General features: G+C 39.0%; 3 protein-coding genes across 5 annotated transcripts; 1 reads left to right on the top strand and 2 right to left on the bottom strand.

Moving 5' to 3' along the window:
• Positions 1-333: 333 nt before the first annotated feature.
• Positions 334-4,312, bottom strand: LOC146462987 (ankyrin repeat domain-containing protein 61-like). Of its 2 annotated transcripts, none has more exons than XM_085084966.1 (3): positions 4,173-4,312; positions 3,053-3,161; positions 334-1,651 (listed from the first exon to the last, which is right to left on the bottom strand). In XM_085084966.1, exons 2-3 carry the CDS (start codon positions 3,084-3,086, stop codon positions 870-872), a joined length of 816 nt encoding a protein of 271 aa, XP_084941092.1. In that variant the 5' UTR covers positions 3,087-3,161; positions 4,173-4,312; the 3' UTR covers positions 334-869. The 2 variants fall into 2 exon arrangements, with proteins under 2 accessions (XP_084941092.1, XP_084941093.1); XM_085084967.1 differs by having other exon boundaries at positions 3,053-3,149; positions 4,159-4,266.
• Positions 4,313-4,360: 48 nt separating this feature from the next.
• On the top strand, positions 4,361-8,611 carry LOC146462986 (eukaryotic translation elongation factor 1 epsilon-1-like). The gene is made up of 4 exons (XM_085084975.1): positions 4,361-4,509; positions 5,238-5,438; positions 6,002-6,157; positions 6,838-8,611. Exons 1-4 carry the CDS (start codon positions 4,390-4,392, stop codon positions 6,907-6,909), a joined length of 549 nt encoding a protein of 182 aa, XP_084941101.1. The 5' UTR covers positions 4,361-4,389; the 3' UTR covers positions 6,910-8,611.
• Positions 8,419-18,104, bottom strand: LOC146462985 (leukocyte surface antigen CD53-like). 2 transcript variants are annotated; one of them, XM_085084965.1, is made up of 9 exons: positions 17,931-18,104; positions 15,290-15,370; positions 14,441-14,489; positions 13,784-13,836; positions 13,431-13,505; positions 13,159-13,227; positions 12,444-12,542; positions 11,545-11,628; positions 8,419-10,933 (listed from the first exon to the last, which is right to left on the bottom strand). In XM_085084965.1, the coding sequence occupies exons 1-9, from the start codon at positions 17,979-17,981 to the stop codon at positions 10,598-10,600; spliced, it is 897 nt and encodes a 298-aa protein (XP_084941091.1). In that variant the 5' UTR covers positions 17,982-18,104; the 3' UTR covers positions 8,419-10,597. The 2 variants fall into 2 exon arrangements, with proteins under 2 accessions (XP_084941091.1, XP_084941090.1); XM_085084964.1 differs by lacking the exon at positions 17,931-18,104 and adding an exon at positions 16,904-17,289.
• Positions 18,105-18,509: the final 405 nt, after the last annotated feature.

Raw genomic sequence — 18,509 nt, 5'->3', positions numbered from 1 at the left:
CATTTCGACATTCCTGAAAGGGTACGAGATTAGTTGGGTGTTAGATGTTGCCACCCAGGACGAATTTTTGTTTTTCTGAAGGACGAATTTGCTCCTCGGGGCTCGATGTGAAGCCACTCATTTATCTCGGTTGACACTCCATGATCCAGGCTCCGCCGGGCTAAACTCTGCAATGATTTTTTGGCCATCGCGACCGGGTACAAGCGGCCTGGAGAGAGTTCGGAGGGATCCCGGATGTTGGGAAGTGTAACAAATGTGAAAAGAAAAGAGAAGGGCAAGCAAGCATCATTTTGTAACAGCAAAAGCGCAGGAGCCAGGAGACGGGAAAAGGGTTTATTAATAGTTTATTTAGAATATTTTGTAGATAAAATCTGTATCTGAAAATCATATAATTACAAGCATTTCAATAACTTAAAATAATACGAATTAAAATATGTACAGATAAATTACTGTAAAAACACTCTTAAATAATTCTTTGCTATTTCGCGGAAGAGGAAAATCATGCATAAATGGCGTTGGATATGAACCTGAAGTGCGGGTGGTCGACCAGTCGCAGCTTTACCATCCTTTGTGAGTTGGACTGTGTCTTATAAACGGTTGTGTCAGTCATAAATTGCCGTTCTTAAATGCTTAATTTAGGGATTTTTAAACAGATTAGACTGAAATCAAACTCGTTTATATTTTTGAGCGTTTTTATTTCATTTTAATCTGTTTAGAACCAACACAAAAATTTAAAAACCACAGCCCACCACGCACGCGGAGGATGGTGGGCCTGAAGTTAAGAGAACTAGTAGTAAAAATCTTAAATATTTTTAAGGTATCCTCTAAAATCCAGTGGAGTGACAACTCCGGTCTCAGTTCTATCTTCGTTATAACTTTAGTTTAAGCTTCCTTTTAAGAGTGAAAGGAAGAGGCAGCCTGTCAAATCCATGTATGCCCGCAATCTCTCTCACTGTTTTCCTGATGATAGCAAGACAAGACAATTCGAGACTCAAGCACTCCGGATGAAGAGCTTCAATCAGAATTTTCAGTATTTCTTTCGAGTGGCACCTGTCAATCGGCGTCAAGCCGCAGTTATCCAACTGGTCAATCCGTGCCCCGAATGAGACTATTGCTTTGACAGCGATGCCAAATTGTCCAATCACGGCCAAGTGAAGAGGGGTATACCCACAGTAATTCTCCTTGCAGTTCAAATCTGCTCCACAAAGAAACAGCGCCGTTGCGCTTGCCTCGCTACCGCTCTGTGCTGCTATGTGCAAGGGCGTGTATCCTGCGTGATTTCGCGCGTGGACATCGCCTTTGTAAAGAAAAAGCAGTTCTGTGAGCTCATAGTTATTTATAGCTGCGGCAAAATGGAGGGGTGAATCACGGAAGAACACGCTACTGCTGTAGTTAACGTTGGCTCCGAACTCACACAGTAGTTCCACTGTGCCAAGCAAGTGTTTTGAAGGTGGTGCTGTAAGAGCTAGAAGAAGAGGGGTGTAGCCCAAGGAATCGACGCAATTCACGTCAGCCCCGCGTAACAACAGCTTGTGAATGTCCCCTGGATGTGCGTTTGAGCTGATACAAGTCCTGAGTTGGCTGTCAAGTAGTCTCTGGTCAGTCGAGTGTTCTGAGTCGTATTTGAATCTTTTAAAAATACTCATGGATCCTGCAAAGGAACATTAAACTTGGTTAGAACATGTCATGATATGCACTTGGCCCTAGTTGTTCAAAGAGCGGATAACTTTACTCCGGCAGCAGATAAAATGTATTGGTTGGATTGAGTACATTTTATCCACTGGACAGCGATTTGTTCACTGGACAGAATTATCCGCTCTTTGAACAATCGGAGCCAGAACGGAAGAGCACTGTCTATAACATAGCTAATAGATTCTCCCAGACTGCTAAGAAAAAGATGAATTGATATTTTAGGTTTCTTAATGTTTTGATCTCTTTCGAGGCAACCATCGCATGGCCGACATAAAAAATCTGTCCCGAATACGTGTCATTTCGTTCTTTTATAACTTGTAAAATCCTACGAATTTCAACTACTAAAATTTTTAACTTTTTGTAGCCTTCGTAACTTTAAAAATTTGACATTTTGCTGTAGACATTTTTTTGACGTACGCACAACTTTTGTCCACGCCTTCACTGCAATTTTTCTCGTGCAAAAGCTGTGATTTCAAAGATTTCAGCGCGATATTGAAGTACCGTTTTTTCGAGAAACCCTACAAATTTGCAGTGTTCGCAGTATTTTGCAGTGTAAACTAGTGGCAACAGGCGATTTGAAACTGCAACTGAACTTGAGAGCGACCGTCAAAAGTTGTACTGACGGGGAAGGCCAAAAATCGCACGTGTTAACGGGATTTTTGCGCGGCACTCTAACTCGATAGAAATGGTGAGGACTACTTTCCTCATAGTTCCCTGCGTTTGCTATTTCCGTTTTTGACCACCACCGCGCACAAACAAATTTTCATTTCGCAAAAAGTAGAAACGTCGTCTTCTTTGTAAATGGTTTGAACCCAGGAGTCATGTCATAAGTACGTAAATTATGATCATCCGTCTTCTCTCTGCAACAAGGAAAATTTGTTGCTCTCTGACGGACTTGCAACGCAACATTTGTTGCGCGACAAGTTTCAAGAAACTGTTACCCGTATTACTTGGCCGTTAACATAATGTTACACGGGACATTTCTTAACGCAAAACGGCGCGCAACAGCTTTTGCAACGTGTGTCAAGTTTTGACGGACAGGAAAAAAATTGCGAAGTGTTATCGCAACAAATTTCTTTGTCAAAAATCCGCCAGCTGTTACACGATAACAATTCAGATGCAACAATCCTTCTGTGTAGCGGATTGTCAGATACACACCAAAGTTAAGGCTACTGCGACTAGTTTGCGCCGAGCGAAACGGCGAAAACATTTGCCTTGCAACTTTAGGCGAAAACATTTGCCTTGCAACTTTGAGCGCTAACGGAGTCGCAAGCTAGTTTTCCTTGACTTGTTCAGCTGGGAATCCGCTGGGCAGCCGGCTTTACCATGTTATGACTGGGACAGTTTGAAAAGCACTTACTTTGTTCCTTTTTTAGCTGCCCAGTTCTCGGCATCTTCACTGATTTCCTGTTTATAGTCGTTCTTTTCGCATTTACGGGAGTATTCCTTCACGGTAGCTTGATTTTAACCTGCAAAGAATGGAAATAGCGCAGATTTCGTCGATTCTCACGATCATTGTAAACATTTTATCGCAATATAACTCAAGTAACTATTGTTGATATTTTTACAAAAAAAAGTTAAAAGTTAAGCTGAGTATTCGGGTGCGATGACGACAGCGTGAAAAAAAATATGCACGCGCACTGGTCGTACGTCAATTCAGTTCTGCGTCGTGACAGCTAGCTGACGCGAAAGCTGATAAAATCATAGAGGGAGAAAAAAGACATAGACCTATTCTTTGTATCAGCCATGTGTATGTTTAGAAAACCGAGAGCAACACGTTAAAGATGAAATCAAACAATGATTTATTTCCCTGTAACCATCGAGGGCAGAACTGAATACTCAGAACCACGTTAATTTGTTTCGAGTATGGCGGATTGATTTTACAAACCTGCGTGCGTGTTGGAAAACAAGAAAAAAATTGCGAAAAACAATTGTTACACGCCGTACACCTCAAAAATTCTAATAAACTTAAAAGATCGAAATAGAATGCTTAACTTATCCGGCTTTTTGGAGGGAACGGTTTTTTGTCATTTATTGAGTTGGAAAATTAGATATTCTGCCACGGGCCAAACTTGGAAGCCGGTGGCATTACATGACGAGGTGATAAAAGGAGTTCTTTGTTTATGAATAATGAAAAATGTCATCAGATCTTGGTTTGAAGTCAGTCTTTCAAAGTAAATCAAAATTATTCATGGATTTTAAATTCCGTTTTCTCTTTCGCCGAAAACGATATTGGCCGACAATTCACCGGTAGGCAAAACAAACTACTTCGAAATAAGGAGCTTATTCTATGAACAAGTTCTTATAATTTTAAGGAGCAGTCGCTATCATTTCAGTCGAATGTTAGGGTAAAACATCCACTGTCAAATAAATTTCTACTTTTGTCGCATTCAGTACTGTTCACATTCGCATTTAAACCGGTAATTTCGCTGAGCCGTCAGACTAAACTGCCAGATTATCGAATACACAAAATATCTTACCTTTTTATCGATGGCTCTTGTTAAAAAGTCAGGATGGATCCTTCGCCATGTGTCGTTTTCATGATTCGATTATATTGATTCTTTTATTTTCTTTATACACGAGAAAAGTCGCTTTGTTTTGACTTCCCTTTGTTTCCGGTGTTTCAACCGGGAGGCCCTGGGCATCATCGACCTGAAAAGGCAATCTGTCAGCGGTGACTCCCACAAGCTATTCAAGATGGCCGCTGTGAGTCTAGCGTTGAATGGCTGCGACGAAATAGAGAATTTACTGAAGTTCTGTGAAATACCGAGGGAAAGAATACTCGTAGAAGAAACAAAAGAGCTCAGTTCATCAAAGGTATGGATTTTTTGAAGGAACTATAGAATACAGGGCTGCCTGAATAATACTCGTTTTATTTTACATTTTCACTGGCGAGCCGCCGAGCCACTTTAATTTATAATAGTGGAAAAGTGTCCCTGTATTCTATAAGGTTAGTTTAGCCGGGTTTTTCTTAGTTTTGAGTTGAAAGAAAGTTTCCAAATGGAGCGAGAAAACGTTTCAACGTTTGGGCTTATTAAAATTCGCAGCAAAGTCGTTTTGTCACAAGGTCAAGTATAAAACTGTTATTTGTTGTTCTTAAAGTGAGTTTGGGTAGAAATTATCTTTGTTGTTTTTGTGTTTGTATGAGTACAGTGGAACCTCTCCTTACAGACACCTCTATAATACGGACACCTCTCTATTACGGACAGTTCACTTGTTCCCTGAGAGATTGAAATCCACAAAGCCTACTTCTCTAAAACAGACACCTCTATAATGCAGACACTTATTCCTGTCCCCGTGGTGTTCATTATAAAGAGGTTCAACTGTAGTAAATTGTGCTCAAATATAAGAGAACATGAGCTTCTTGCTATCAGATACCGAGCTTGGCCTACCTTTGATCAGACACTTACATTTGGGGGAGGGGGTAGGGGGGTGGGGACGGGTGGCAGGGAAAACTAAAAGGTTAAAAAATTCAGGCAGGCATACAGTGGGACAAAATTTGGCCACTTATTAAAGCTTTGTGGCTTTGTTGTTTATCATTTTAGATACCATCTGTGACTTTGAGTACAGGTCAAACAGTAACTGGAGTTAGGACAGTGGCTGCCTTCTTAGCCAAGATATCCAAGCAGACATTGTTAGGTAATTCAGCTCTAGAGCGAGCTCAAGTTGATCAGTGGCTGGAATACTGGCAGATGCAGCTGGATTCGTACTTGAATGATGGAACACTAATAAAAGGTACTCTTAAGGTAAGAATGCGCTTCCTTCCTGATTTCATTTAAAAATTGAGAGTGGGCTGATACCTGCTTTGCAAATCAGTGAAATACAATTATTGTAGGTGTATTTAATATTCTTTTGTTTGCCTTCAAATTAGACCCACTAACCAATTTGAATGCAGGCAAAATAATGTAATTTACAATGCCAGCCATTCATGCATAAAGTCTATGACATATCCAGAAGTTCGACCAGTTTTGTTTATTCCAGGTAAGCCACGGGTGCATATACAATGGTTGTTTTTGTACTAGAGGATGCATTATCCATCTGGACAAACTTGGGTTAACATTCGTTGTTCGTCTGGTTATGCGTCTCTAGTATAAAGATGGGCACAAGACATGAAAGACGCACAATGGAAGATAGTTCATCCAGACAGACTATGCATCCTGTTGTTTAAAAATGGCCAATTGACAAGTCAAAAGGACAAAATAACAGTAAAAATGTTCATATGAAATATGGGATATGCTGAGCAGTAATGGCTTGGAAATTCTTATTTGAAAAGTCAATCCAAGCTATAAAATTCCTATTCCCCCTGTAGGATTTGGACAAATTCATTTCCAGGACAGTATACCTAGTGGGATGTCAGCTGACACTAGCAGATATCATGTTGTACTATGCTCTCCATCCTGTCATGTTAGAGCTGACTGTGCAGGAGAAGGAACAACTCATCAACCTATCAAGATGGTTTAATCAGGTACGGTGGCTTCTGAAAATACATTATTAGCCTGAGAGGTGGTGGCTGAGAATGCTGAGAGTGTTTCTTGTTGCCACCTGTTATGTAGCAGACTGGTAGTTTTTTTTTTTTTGTTACCACCAAGTCTTTTCCTCGTCAACCATGTTTCGGACAAAGTGAATACATTATTTTATTCTCAACAGCTTTTTAAATATACAGTCGACTCCCGATGACTCGAACCTTCAAGGGAAATTGAAAAAAGTTCGAGTTATTGGGAGTTTAAGCTATCAAGGGTAAAATTATATAGAAAATGACCTAAAGGGAAAGGAAAATTGGTTCGAGTTAGCGAAGGTTCGAGTTATTGGGAGTCGACTGTGTTTATAATAACCAGCAGCTTCAGTTCGCTGATTTCATTGTGTTAGGTGTGTTAGATTTCTTTTGTCTCTCCATAAACACAAGTCGCCGATGGGAGAACCTTGTGTTTTGCATACGTTTTTTCTTGAAAATGAAGAGGAAATCAGCGAAAAAAAATACAGAGCAATGTTTCTTAACTGGAATGGTGTCCACATGCTAAATTTCAGTTACTTTTGAGCACATCGAAAATCAACGAAAAACCGGGAGGACATTCTTGCCCCAAGCCCTTCAATTACTGACAACCTGATTTTCTGAACATTTCATCTCACTCGTATACTCTTCTGCAGGTCCAATGCTATCCAGGAGTGCGACAATATTTGCCTGAAGTGCCATTTCTACGTAGCAGTCTCTACAGCTGATATAATGTGGTCTTCTTATTTAAATTTATGTATACAGTTCCCGAGTGGAAGGTTGATGTGGTGATATTAGTGCAAGTAATGAATTTAAGGATGGTGCCTACTAATAAAGAAGTATTTTTGTGTGGTTTATGACTATGTGGGAAAAGCAGATTTTAGCAAGGGCTATTGGAATCCAAAAGAACATTGGGGGTAACTGTGCATTTTTAGAGATAATTAAGCAACAATAATAAAATCATTCTAAAAAACTCTAAATTATAACGGAATGTATGTTGTTTTTTTTCCAAATTGAAGCTTTATTATCTCTGAAAAAAACATGGTTACCCCTAATTTTCTTTTTGGATACCAAGAGCACTTGCTTTAAGTTCTACTTTCGCTGCATAGTTTTAAACCACGCAAAAATATCCCTGTATTAGTAGGCACCACCCATAGGAAACTTGGGTATCTTGAGATGCGCAGAACGAATGCGCAGTAACAAAAGTAGGCACCGCCCTTAAATTACGTAATTTATTACATACAGTTTCAACACCAAATGGGATCCGGCACTCAAATTGATCTCTACAAGGAAAAAATACTCTAGCAACCAGGGCCCAGTTGCTCGAAGCATGGTTAGCGCTAACCCAGGTTAAATACCATGACAACCTATAGGTTTTAATACCTCTTAATCAATGGTTAGCGCTAACCATGCTTCGAGCAACTCAGCCCAGGAATTTCAATCTGTGGCCCTTTTTGCATTGATTCTGAACCTGACTTTTAAAGGAAATTTGGTGCTTTATTCATGTTAGAGATGTCAGTCAAAGCCTTACTGTAAAACAAAGAAAACTGTGAACACCATCAATTTTTCAGGGATATTTATTGTGTTGGGAAAGAAAATCAATCACACGTAAGATGAAGAAAACACAAGCTGTAATGGCAATTGAAGGGGACTCCTGCAAAAGCGGCGTATATCGCCTTTTTGGTGAATTTTTTTGTAGGATCTAGGAGAATCGGAGAACGACATTCTTCATGTCAAACAAGTCCATATGTAAAGATTTAGCAGGTTCCTGCAAAAAAAAAAAAAAATCCCCCAAAAAGCGATATATGCCTCTTTTGTGGGAGTCCCTTTAATATTATTATTTTTGTGGTTTGTGGTTTTTTCACCATTGATTCATCACAGAACAATAATTATTCCACAAATAATTCTTAGCGTTCACATTTTCTCAGTTTCACACAATCTCGTACCCAGAGTCCTCAGGCTCTATGGCCAGCGGTTGGTCGCCAGGAGCGACTCTGGGGTACTGGAATTTAATTACTGCAGGATTTCTGCGGTAAAACAATGGAAGCCGTTGCATAGCTTATACAGAGCAGCCAATCACAAAATTTAAATTTTTTCGAATTCTCCAGTCTCTCCTGGTGCCCACCCACTGACCAAAAAGCCTGAGGACTCTGGGTACGAGATTGAGTTTCACATTGAATTGATAAATAAACTGTAAAGTATGATGTTGTTTGAGATTTTAACAGTAAGACAGTGAATCATGGACAAACCAATTTTTTTTTTATTTCTAATTTTTTCAAATTTATCTTATTTATTCAATCACACTGATATAAGTTACAGAAAGCGCTTCAAAAACTCATTAATAATTCATAAGCCCATTGACCTATCAAATGGTCGATAAAACATCACATGTAGTGGTTTTTTATCCAATAAAACCTCCTCCTTATTAAGTATGCGGTGTTTAATGTTTTTCTCGAATGCTAATTTCCAACTTCCACAAAAGCATCATTGTTATGAACTCTCTTGACACGCTTTTCCAGGAATGTTTTTGAAGCCATTCAAAAAACTCACAGCACATGTTTTTTTTGGGTCTAAAACCACTTGGCTGCACCTCGTAATTTGTAAACCCTGATAAAACACTGCTGCTCATGTTTTAAACATTACATAATTACAACAAGGTATTAGGAAAGAGAGAATTAGACGAATTGCATCTTACAACACATATAATAATGGACATGGACAACCCAAAATGGCTGTATGCTATGTGTACACCTCATGTGTAACAAACAATAAATTATTGCAGGTTTTTTTTTTTTCACTCACCTCTAATTCATTTGAACTCAATAGAAATTATTTACATAAATTATATTGAAATTGTACACTATCTTATTTAAAAAAATGCTTGTCGACTTTGTCTGTGGCAAAACACCATGCTCTATGTTATCTGTGACTTTTTTTTAAACATGACCTACAAAGTATAAATTAAATAGCAAAATACTTGCCATTCTCAGACCAGCACAAATATATTTACAACATTATCCCATAACCTTAACGATTACTTTCTTCCTTTACAGTTAAGAAAATAAAGTCGCTAAACAAATGAAGCCACCAGGGCTTGTGAAAATAAGGCTCGGACAGTCTCCGTATAATCATGGTTGTTGTGAAATAATTACTACACATTACCTCTCCCACTGCTGCCAAAAAGTATTAAAAAGTATAACCAAGGATAGTCTCCTTGCAGCCGTTCTGTGTCTCGTCACGCAACGTTCCTCCCCACCTGGGTGTCTCATCACGCAACGCTCTTCCCCACTTGCGTGACGAGACACAGAGCGGCTGCGAGGGGGACTAAATGAAGGAAGGTAACAAAGCTTGAATTTATTTCCATGTTTGGCGGTTGTAAAGCATCGTTTCTTTTATCTGCAACATAAAAATTTGTTGTGCGGAGGTGGTAATATGCGCAACAAACAATCGCAACTTGCACAAAGATAATCTCAAATGAGTGTTCATGGGCTGGATTCACAAAGCCCTCTTAAGGACGGTGCCCACTAATAATGACGTATTTTTGTGTGGTTTATGACTATGTGGGAAAAGTAGATCTTAGCAAGGGCTATGGAAGTCCAAAAAGAAAATTGGGGGTAACCACGCATTTATTAGAGATAATTCAGCAGCAATTATTCCAAAAAGCAGTAACATACAAAGCAAGGTGTGGCGTTTTTTTCCAAATTGAAGCTTTATTATCTCTGAAAAATGCATGGTTACCTCCAATTTTCTTTTTGGATACCAAGAGCACTTGCTAAGTTCTGCTTTCTCCGCCCAGTTTTAAACCGCGCAAAAATATCCCTGTATTAGAAGCCCCCACTCATAGGAAACCTAGTATCACGAGATGCGCAGAACGTAGCCCAGTAGCAATAGTAGGCACCGTCCTTAAGTTAAGACGCATCGTAACCATTGTTTCTTGACAATGATCTATAGGTTTATTGTTAAGAAACAATACTCAACTTGGATGGACTGCTTTTTAACTCACCAGGGCTGCTATAAAAGGCTATAAATCATGACAAATGTTGTGGCTAATTACACAGATGATGACACCCTGAAATCACGAGGTGATCTTGACTGTTCCTTACTAGACACTATGGGCCAGTTATTTGAACAGAGACTAACTTAGGCCTCAGCTTAAGACAATCAGTGGGCCTCCAAATCAGTCTGTTAAGTAGATAAATAGTTTTCTAGTCTAGGATACAAGCCTGCTTGTTGCTGTCAGCCGCAGACGTTTAGACATGACTGTTGGCAAAATTGAAAATGGCTTAGAATGCGGCTTTGTTAAATATCGTCTAAACTGTCTTCTTATAGCTGACCCAAAAAGTTTGTTTCCAGCATTAGGTTCAAAGCTACGTTTGACTCATGATAAGTTAAAATCTAAATAATAATAACTTAAAACTACTTCTCCAGTAGACTGAGAACTGAGTTATATTTTGGATTTATTTTAGCCCATTTCTTTCTTTCAGTAGTGTTTCTTATTCCATCTTCATTATCGTCAGCATCTCGCCGTCGTGAAAGAATATGAGCGCCACCTTGCTGAGGCCTAGGTTCACCATTCGTGGGTCCAGGCATTCCCTGTTCATTGTTTGCTTGCCCTGTGCTTGTAAGTTTGCGGTTTCCTTGCCTTGAATCACTTTGTTGAACATTTATTGGTACAACTCTTGTGCGCTTCACAGTTCTGTCGCCAGATTCTATTTCTGAGAGAAGTCGACAGGTCCCCCCTAAGATAAACATCTGCAGATAAGAAAATTACAAGATCAGTAATATGGTGGTGTAATACTCTGAGGTTACTTTATATTTTCCAATAAATTGCTAACTTTACTAGATACTGTACTAAAAGTACTCTATGCTTAAAGCTAACAGTTAACACTTCAGTTTGGAGGTTGATGATTCAAGATTAGCTTTTTCTTATATTGTTTCCTTAGAAAAGAAACTTTATTTTACATCATCTCTCTTCTGATATAAAGCAACATTTCCATATCACCTTGCGGTCTTGTCGTGTGGACTTTTGTACAAAAGTATTTATCGAGTATTCCTGTGTCGCTGACTGAAAAATTATCTTTTATAAGATCAGCGCCGAAGTTTTTAAAGAATAAGCCAATTCCGAGTTGCTTTGAACCTCATTGTCAAGCGGGCGGCTAGGTGCAAAGTTTTTATCATGAAAATTAGTTGTCATTCATATGCAAACAAAACTAATTTTCATATGAAAAGTGAAAAACTTTGCGCTTAACCTCGCTTTCATAATAAGGTTCACATCAACTCGGAAATGGCCTATTCAAGCGTTATATATACGCTCGTAAAAATAATATCGAATGTATTTAATAATTCGAGGCCGTGTTGTTTACCTGCAAAACAGCCACTATCACGGAACAAGTGGCAAGAATAACGTGATTCTCTTTAATCCAGTCCATTAAATGCGAATAGCAATCCTGAAAATAATTAGAACAAGAGAACAGTTGATTATTCGGCACCCGGTGGAGATCTGTTGGGAACGACTTTATCGCCCAAAAAATACGGATTTGGTCGTATGTGCAGTTTTCTTCGAATTCGCAAAATGTCACCTCAAGATTTCGTAACACTGGAAAAGTAATTCCTTCATTTTCGAAGGGGCAAATACCGTATGTCGTTAAAAGTGCGATCATGAAAAGCAAATGATCTAAAAAAAGAGCAAGGCTGATTTCACGGTCAGGGAAGTATATTTTTCACGGTCAGGGAATTATATTTTCCGTCTCAAACATACCCTGAAGAAGAAAGGCCGTGCTTCCCTGACCGTGAAATCAGATTATTTGTTTTACAATATTTTTTTGCTGATTAGATCCTTCACTACAGAATCCGGTACTTTTATTTTGTCGCGGTGGTACTTGCAAACAATAATTACTGGTTTTTACTGATCATGAAAAGGTCAGGTAGCACTTTTCGAAAAACTAACAGCTGGCAAATTCGGGGAATAGCTTCCGTTTCCCAAAACTTTCTGCAACTTAAATTTTCAGCTAAAAGCATCAGATCAATCTGTATTAGACTAGCTTATGCAAATTAAATATGTCTTTAAAAGGCCACTAAACGACCTGCGTACACAGGAGACAACATTTAAAGTATTTAAAGATGATTTCGTTGAGTGCCAAACTATTTACAAATGGCAAAACTGATCGATCTACTGTAATTTTGTTATCAAAGTAAATATAAATACTGGAGGATTGGGCTATATATCAACGAGCTTCTTTCAATTGATAAATATTATTAATACCTTTAGTCTATCCTTTGTTGGGTCGTTATCAACGTAACAAGATTTGTCCGAACTTGACTTGTGTTCCTCAGTGAGTGGCTTAAGACCACAGCAGTTGAACTGTCAGGATACATATGGAATGGAACAAAGATGGCATTATAAACATTAAAGGGACTATGTCACCCCAGGCGCATGCGCACGTTGATGAGAAGCTCTTTGAATTTGCAATTTCTTGGCCCAACTTTTTCAAATACCGTCGGAGAGTTCAGGAAGCTGTTTTCATCTGTTTGAATCGCGTTCATCTTTGGAAAGGTAGCTGAATTGCTTTTGTTTACAAACGTTCTTTAGTAATTACTGAAGCTGTTTGTTGCGATATTTTTCAGAAAGTTTTTGCAATATGGCGGAAAAGCAAAAATCTTGCGACGAATTGTCTGTAAATTAGGACTTAAACGGACTCCACTGCGTATGTCCCCAGCGGACATGGTCCCTTTAACTGCGATGGTCGATTATTTATAAAAAAAAAAAAACTCCCTATGAACCTCTGTGGAATTTTTATTTATTTAACGTCAATAACACGGGGAGTGCTTGCGCAATATCCCGAGCGAGAGGCTATGATAAAATACTTGGCAATCATCAGGATCGAATTGAAATTTGGAAATGTTGGTTTTAGTAAAACTACTGAAAAAAATCTGGACAATGAAGAAGGATATTTTAACGTACAAAAGAAATGGTCTACCTCTTGTTGAATGATGATTCTGCCTTCATCCGAAGTCTTGTTCCAGTTTGCAGCAATGTGATCCTGTATCTAAGTTAGCAATTTAAAACAGTTTTACCATGAAATTGTTATTCAACATCGAGAGACCTAAGCAAACTGAGCGATGAGGGGATGATTGTTTGTGGGTTAACCAGTGAAATGCTTTTGTATCCTATATTTGAGAAAATATTTTGGCTTTAATTCATTTTCTTACAAAAAAAACACATGAGGTGAATTTAATCAACTGTTCTCACCTTGTCTTTCTCCACGTAGATATAAATCGCCATCCCAAGCTCCACCATTAATAGCAATAACATCAGGGAAAAATACTGTCAGGAAAAATACAAGAAACTGAGATATTTGTATATGAGATACTGTACAGAGTGCTCAAGGTCATGATTGATTGTGGTAGCTAGCTGTAGCGGACTTAGATCAGATTCTCTCTTTGTGCGGATTGTCTCGTGCTGAATACAGCTTCTGTTAGAACTAATTTTGCAATATCAAAAGAATGAGTATGTTGTTATAAGGCTGAAAGTGGCTTAAGCCCACTTCACTGAATGTGCTATTCCTGACATTTTTTAGTGAAATATAATAACGTTATGCTCACCACTCTGAGAAGGGTTTGTTTCATCATAAGGATGCCACATGCTCCCAGAAACCCTGAAAGAAAACCGCGGGAAAAAAATGTAATGAAAACATTCAAGCTTAAAAGAATTGTAGCTAAGGGGAAGGAATCAAAGGCAGCTCGTGAAGGTGAACGTTTTTTTTCCTGGTTAAGCCAATCACAAACCATGAAGGCTTCCTCCAAGAGAAAGACTGAGAACGATGCGAGTGCCGTTCGCCGACCGATTCGTGGACGCCTGGAAATAGAATGTGAGCTTTAAAACAGAATACTGTACGTCGACAAGAGGAAATGTTATTTTCGCTTGGCGTCGTGTGTCCAGGGTCCACTTCGCCCACGCCAAAGATATACGCCGAGAGTTTTGAAGTTCTGCGTCAAGCGGCCGTCGAAGTGCTTCAGGCTGTAGGCAAATAAAGAGGTTCCCAGTTTCTTTATCTAAAGTTGAGCCCTTATCACGACTTGGACTCAGTTTACTAAGATTCTAACCGGCCAATCAAGGGAAAGCTGCTGAGCAGTACTTTCCGCTCAGTGCTTCGCTATTATGCTCTGCGAGACACTTCGAACTTAACTTCAAAGAATGTAGATTTACTGTAAGTTGTAACTTGCAGTGGACAAGAAGAAAAACTCGGTAAATGAACTTACCAATAATGAATATGAATGAAGCGAGTACAATGTAGGATATGGTAACATACTGTGAAAGAAATGAAAACAGCTCAGAATTAGGAAAATCAAAAAAAAAAAAAGAAGAAGACACAATGATACCAGCCAAACTGTTTGATCATGATTGATGTTAGGCCAAATCCATGAAATGCCCATTGTCCCCTCTCATGAAAATGGATCGGTCAGTTCAGACAAAAAAGCAAGAAAGAAAGAAAGGAAAAGATCGAACAAATAAATCAATAACTCCAAGGAAGCTTCAATTTTTTGAAGTGACTACTATTTTGCAACGAACCGCCCTCATCTTATACAAGCTGATGTTTTTGGAGGTCGTTTAGAGGGCTGATATGATTTCAGAGTCAGTTCAAGATGTATACAAAGCATAGAATGAGACTTAGAAACACTCGGGAAAAGGGTATAGGCAATGAATCAGAAACTTTTTTTTTTGGAAAATTTGGTTGATCGCACGATTGGAAACGAACAATCATTTTATGGGGACAGGATAGCCTTAACGTTACAGGTTCGGCGTTTTAATTGTTGCGCTATCGTTCAAATAAACCACAGAGATCCTTTCTCTACCCCCACCCCCCCCCCCCTTCCCGCTCTCCACACCAACCCACTGTCCTAAAATATTTCCCTCTCAACCACCCCCTCCTCCACACCACCACTGTGTCCACTTCCATTAGACTGGCACCTTTCAACCCTTACAACCGGCAGCTAATTGCTTTTTAACGCTGGGAACATTGTTCTCTTGTTCGATCGACCAACCACGTAAGACGTTGTAAACGGTGCAGACCGCCCCGGCCTCCAATTGCAGCATCATTGTAGACTCACCAAATTTCCTGCGAGGTGCTTATATTCTGTGTCTTGTGTGGTCACCCATATGCCGAGACCAAGCATAACAGAGCCACCAAGCTGTTGGTTTGACATAGAACAATAAAACCACGTGATTAGGACGGACTGTACTCTTGTGGTGTCCATTCGGTTTTAAATACTAGTTAAACGCCAATTCGTTTATTTATTTATTGTCAATGAAGCGAAAAAAAGAAAGTAAAAATCCTTAAAGCTCAAAAATTGTCAGACTGAACTGAAAGCGACCCTAACATGCACAAATCATTAGTAAATTTCATGTAAACCAGTCCAAGGAAAAACATAGGCAATTCTACAAACTGCCGACTCTGATTCAACTTGACGCGGTTTAAGGATGTGGAAGTCTGTGCATATTATTAAACTCACGTCTTGTATTAATTCACCTGTTTGGTTTTATCAAGCGTTTTCGAGCGTTTTTGTTAACCCGGTTATCACTCGGATGTCTTTATGGTGGGCAAATTACCTTATTTGCAACTCTGATGAAAAAAAAAAACTGATTCGTTTGCACTCGCCACAGACGCAGTACCACAGTTTCTTTAGAAACTAAACCTCTTATCCATTTGTTAATTCATCTATGCGGACAGACTGATCACAAATTCTATTGTTTCATGTGATGACCTTGGTGTCCTTAGCGTGGCTTGTCGAAATAACAACGACGGGTGTAACCGATTAACTAACCAAGAATTTGGATATTGTTAAAGCCGTTCACCTTGCAGTTTTATAACTTAATCACTGAAACTGTATTAAAGTCTCCTTAAAGTAAATCATGTACCTGGCTCATCAGGAAGCTAACAGTTTTGGATGCGTGATTATGCGCAAATAGATATACCGACTGAAACGTCGAGTGCCTTGTTAATATTGATTATAAAGAGAAAAACTTATATATGGATATGATACGGATCAACTTATTCGAGTTTTCTTTGTAACAATCTGTCACATCTAGAGTGAACATTATTTGTCAAGTAAGGCGAAATAATATAAACCCACCGTCTCTGAAGGCAACGCGAGACTTCCGTATACAAGAGCGCAGCTGAAAATGCCAGATCATGCTCTCTTGCGATAAACCGTCACGCGATTTCACAAGTACCTATATTTCTGTTATTGTATAGTACAAACAGTACTGAACTATAATAAACTGCCACTCGGATGTAGGATAAATGACAATGAAGCAATATTATCAGAAAGAACAGCTCGGTAAGTGTTTATCACAGCTGTTATCATAGAGGTCAAACTTCAGGACTTTACTGATCAACTCCTACTGTATTCAGGGTTTGGGTATATATAACCGAACATCTGCGAACATTCATAACCATTTGACTTCAGCTCCTGTTTTCAGACTGATTAGGGCAGTCTGTCGAACTATGAGATAGATTGTTGATGTGCATGATCTCTGATTAATATTCAGTTGCTGTAATTTTTGTCCCGAGCAAACATTTCTCAGTCTGCCACGATCATTCGACCAGTAGACATGGATGTCGCGAAGGAAAATTAGCGTGAAACTCCAGTTTACCCGCGCTAGTTCGTTGCGTTTCTAAACAAATATAAGCTTGCTTTTGTCAAATGTTAAACTAAACTTACCCAAACCAAGCAGTTGAAAGTGAAGAGAGTCCAGCGTACAAATTTTGAACATTTGTCCATGTGAACCATGATTCTCGACGGTTTTGAAACAACTTACTCCAAGATACAGCGCGTTTAAATCGGTAGCCCCCTTAATTACTATTTCAGCGAGTCTTACATTTCTGTACAGGTAGATAGGATCTTCGAGCTTCGCACCAAACCCGACGACATCGAAATCAAGAAATCGTGCTATTGATAAAATTATATACAATACTCAAACCGAGCGGAAGCATATTTGGCGTGCTTGATCCTTCATGCTTGATTGCTTGACGGTTTGTAATTCAAAACCAATAATATCACGAGCAAAAAGGTTTCGGTCATGGGTCACGGATCAGTAAAAGAAAAAAAAAATGCAGCCTTATCAGTTAAAAATGTCTGACAGAGAGGAGGCCGAGGAGAAACAATGGATTTTTAATTATCATAATGTACTTTAAGAACCATATGTCTGAAACCTTTACAGAGGGAAAAAGTAAACATCTATTGTTACCAATGCGGATCCATTTGGAAGCTAAATAAATCATAAAGCGCTATATATGTATACCACACGTTAAGTAGACTTGCGTACTAAAACCGTAGAAAAAAAAAAAAAGAAAACCGATGGCAGAAACCTTAACCTTTTCCAGAGTAGGCGAGTCTGTCGGAACGCATTTCATTTAAGGTAAATATGGTGAAGAAAACGTTTGAACGATTCAAATTTAAGGCTTTTTGAAGGTTATCGAGGCCTGTCATCGATTTCAGAGCAATAAAAATAGATCAAACAATTAATTAAGAACCCCGATGGAAATATGCACATAACGCTCTCCACTCTTTAGTCTCCCAAATTAAAACACAGTGTGTGTCAATATTGAGCATACTCATCTATCCACTGTTTGTGTATTTAATACAGCCCAGGATGAACAGAACTCTTCATTATTGTCGACAGTCCTTGTAGCCTTGAATATATTTGTGACACAGTGAATGGGTATCGAACTTCATCAATCAAACTTACCAATATAACTGACGCAAACGTGCACAAGGTGTACTTCAGACAAAAACCCATTACGAAGTTACTTTCTAATCCCTCACAATTCACCCAGCAACTGTAGACTTCATTTGCGAAACAGTAAAACCTTGTGTTTTAGGCCCATAAGTACTGGCTGTAGGCACCTCTGTTTGAAACCACACAACGGGGCGTACGTGACGTCACTGCAGACAATTTCTTATTCGTTACCAAACTGTAAACTCGACAAGTTTTGCATTTTTTTTTATTGTTAAGGGAAGTACACAAGGAATGCTTCAATGATAAGCAAGGTTTCATTAATAATTCAAGAAGGTCGTGCTATTTTTAAAAACTCCTTTGTCTAGCTAATCGCTGTTGGCTGCATGAAGATGGAAGCAATGCCGCATTGTATTTCATGGGATGTTTTTATCACCCGCTTTCCCTAACACTTAAATAAAGCCAATGGACAAGTATGAGGGACCCAAAGCAGTGAGCAAGAAAATTCTTTGGAACGCAGAGAACGATTGCATAATGTCAAACGATTAGTTATTTCATGCAACTTTAACCTGGCCCCAGACTGCACACTCC

Source organism: Pavona decussata, unplaced genomic scaffold (genome assembly GCF_977016875.1).
Source record: "Pavona decussata unplaced genomic scaffold, jaPavDecu1.1 SCAFFOLD_182, whole genome shotgun sequence".
Classification (NCBI taxonomy): domain Eukaryota; kingdom Metazoa; phylum Cnidaria; class Anthozoa; order Scleractinia; family Agariciidae; genus Pavona; species Pavona decussata.
Note: the sequence above shows the minus strand (reverse complement) of the source record. Positions and strands in the feature narration are given on the sequence as shown.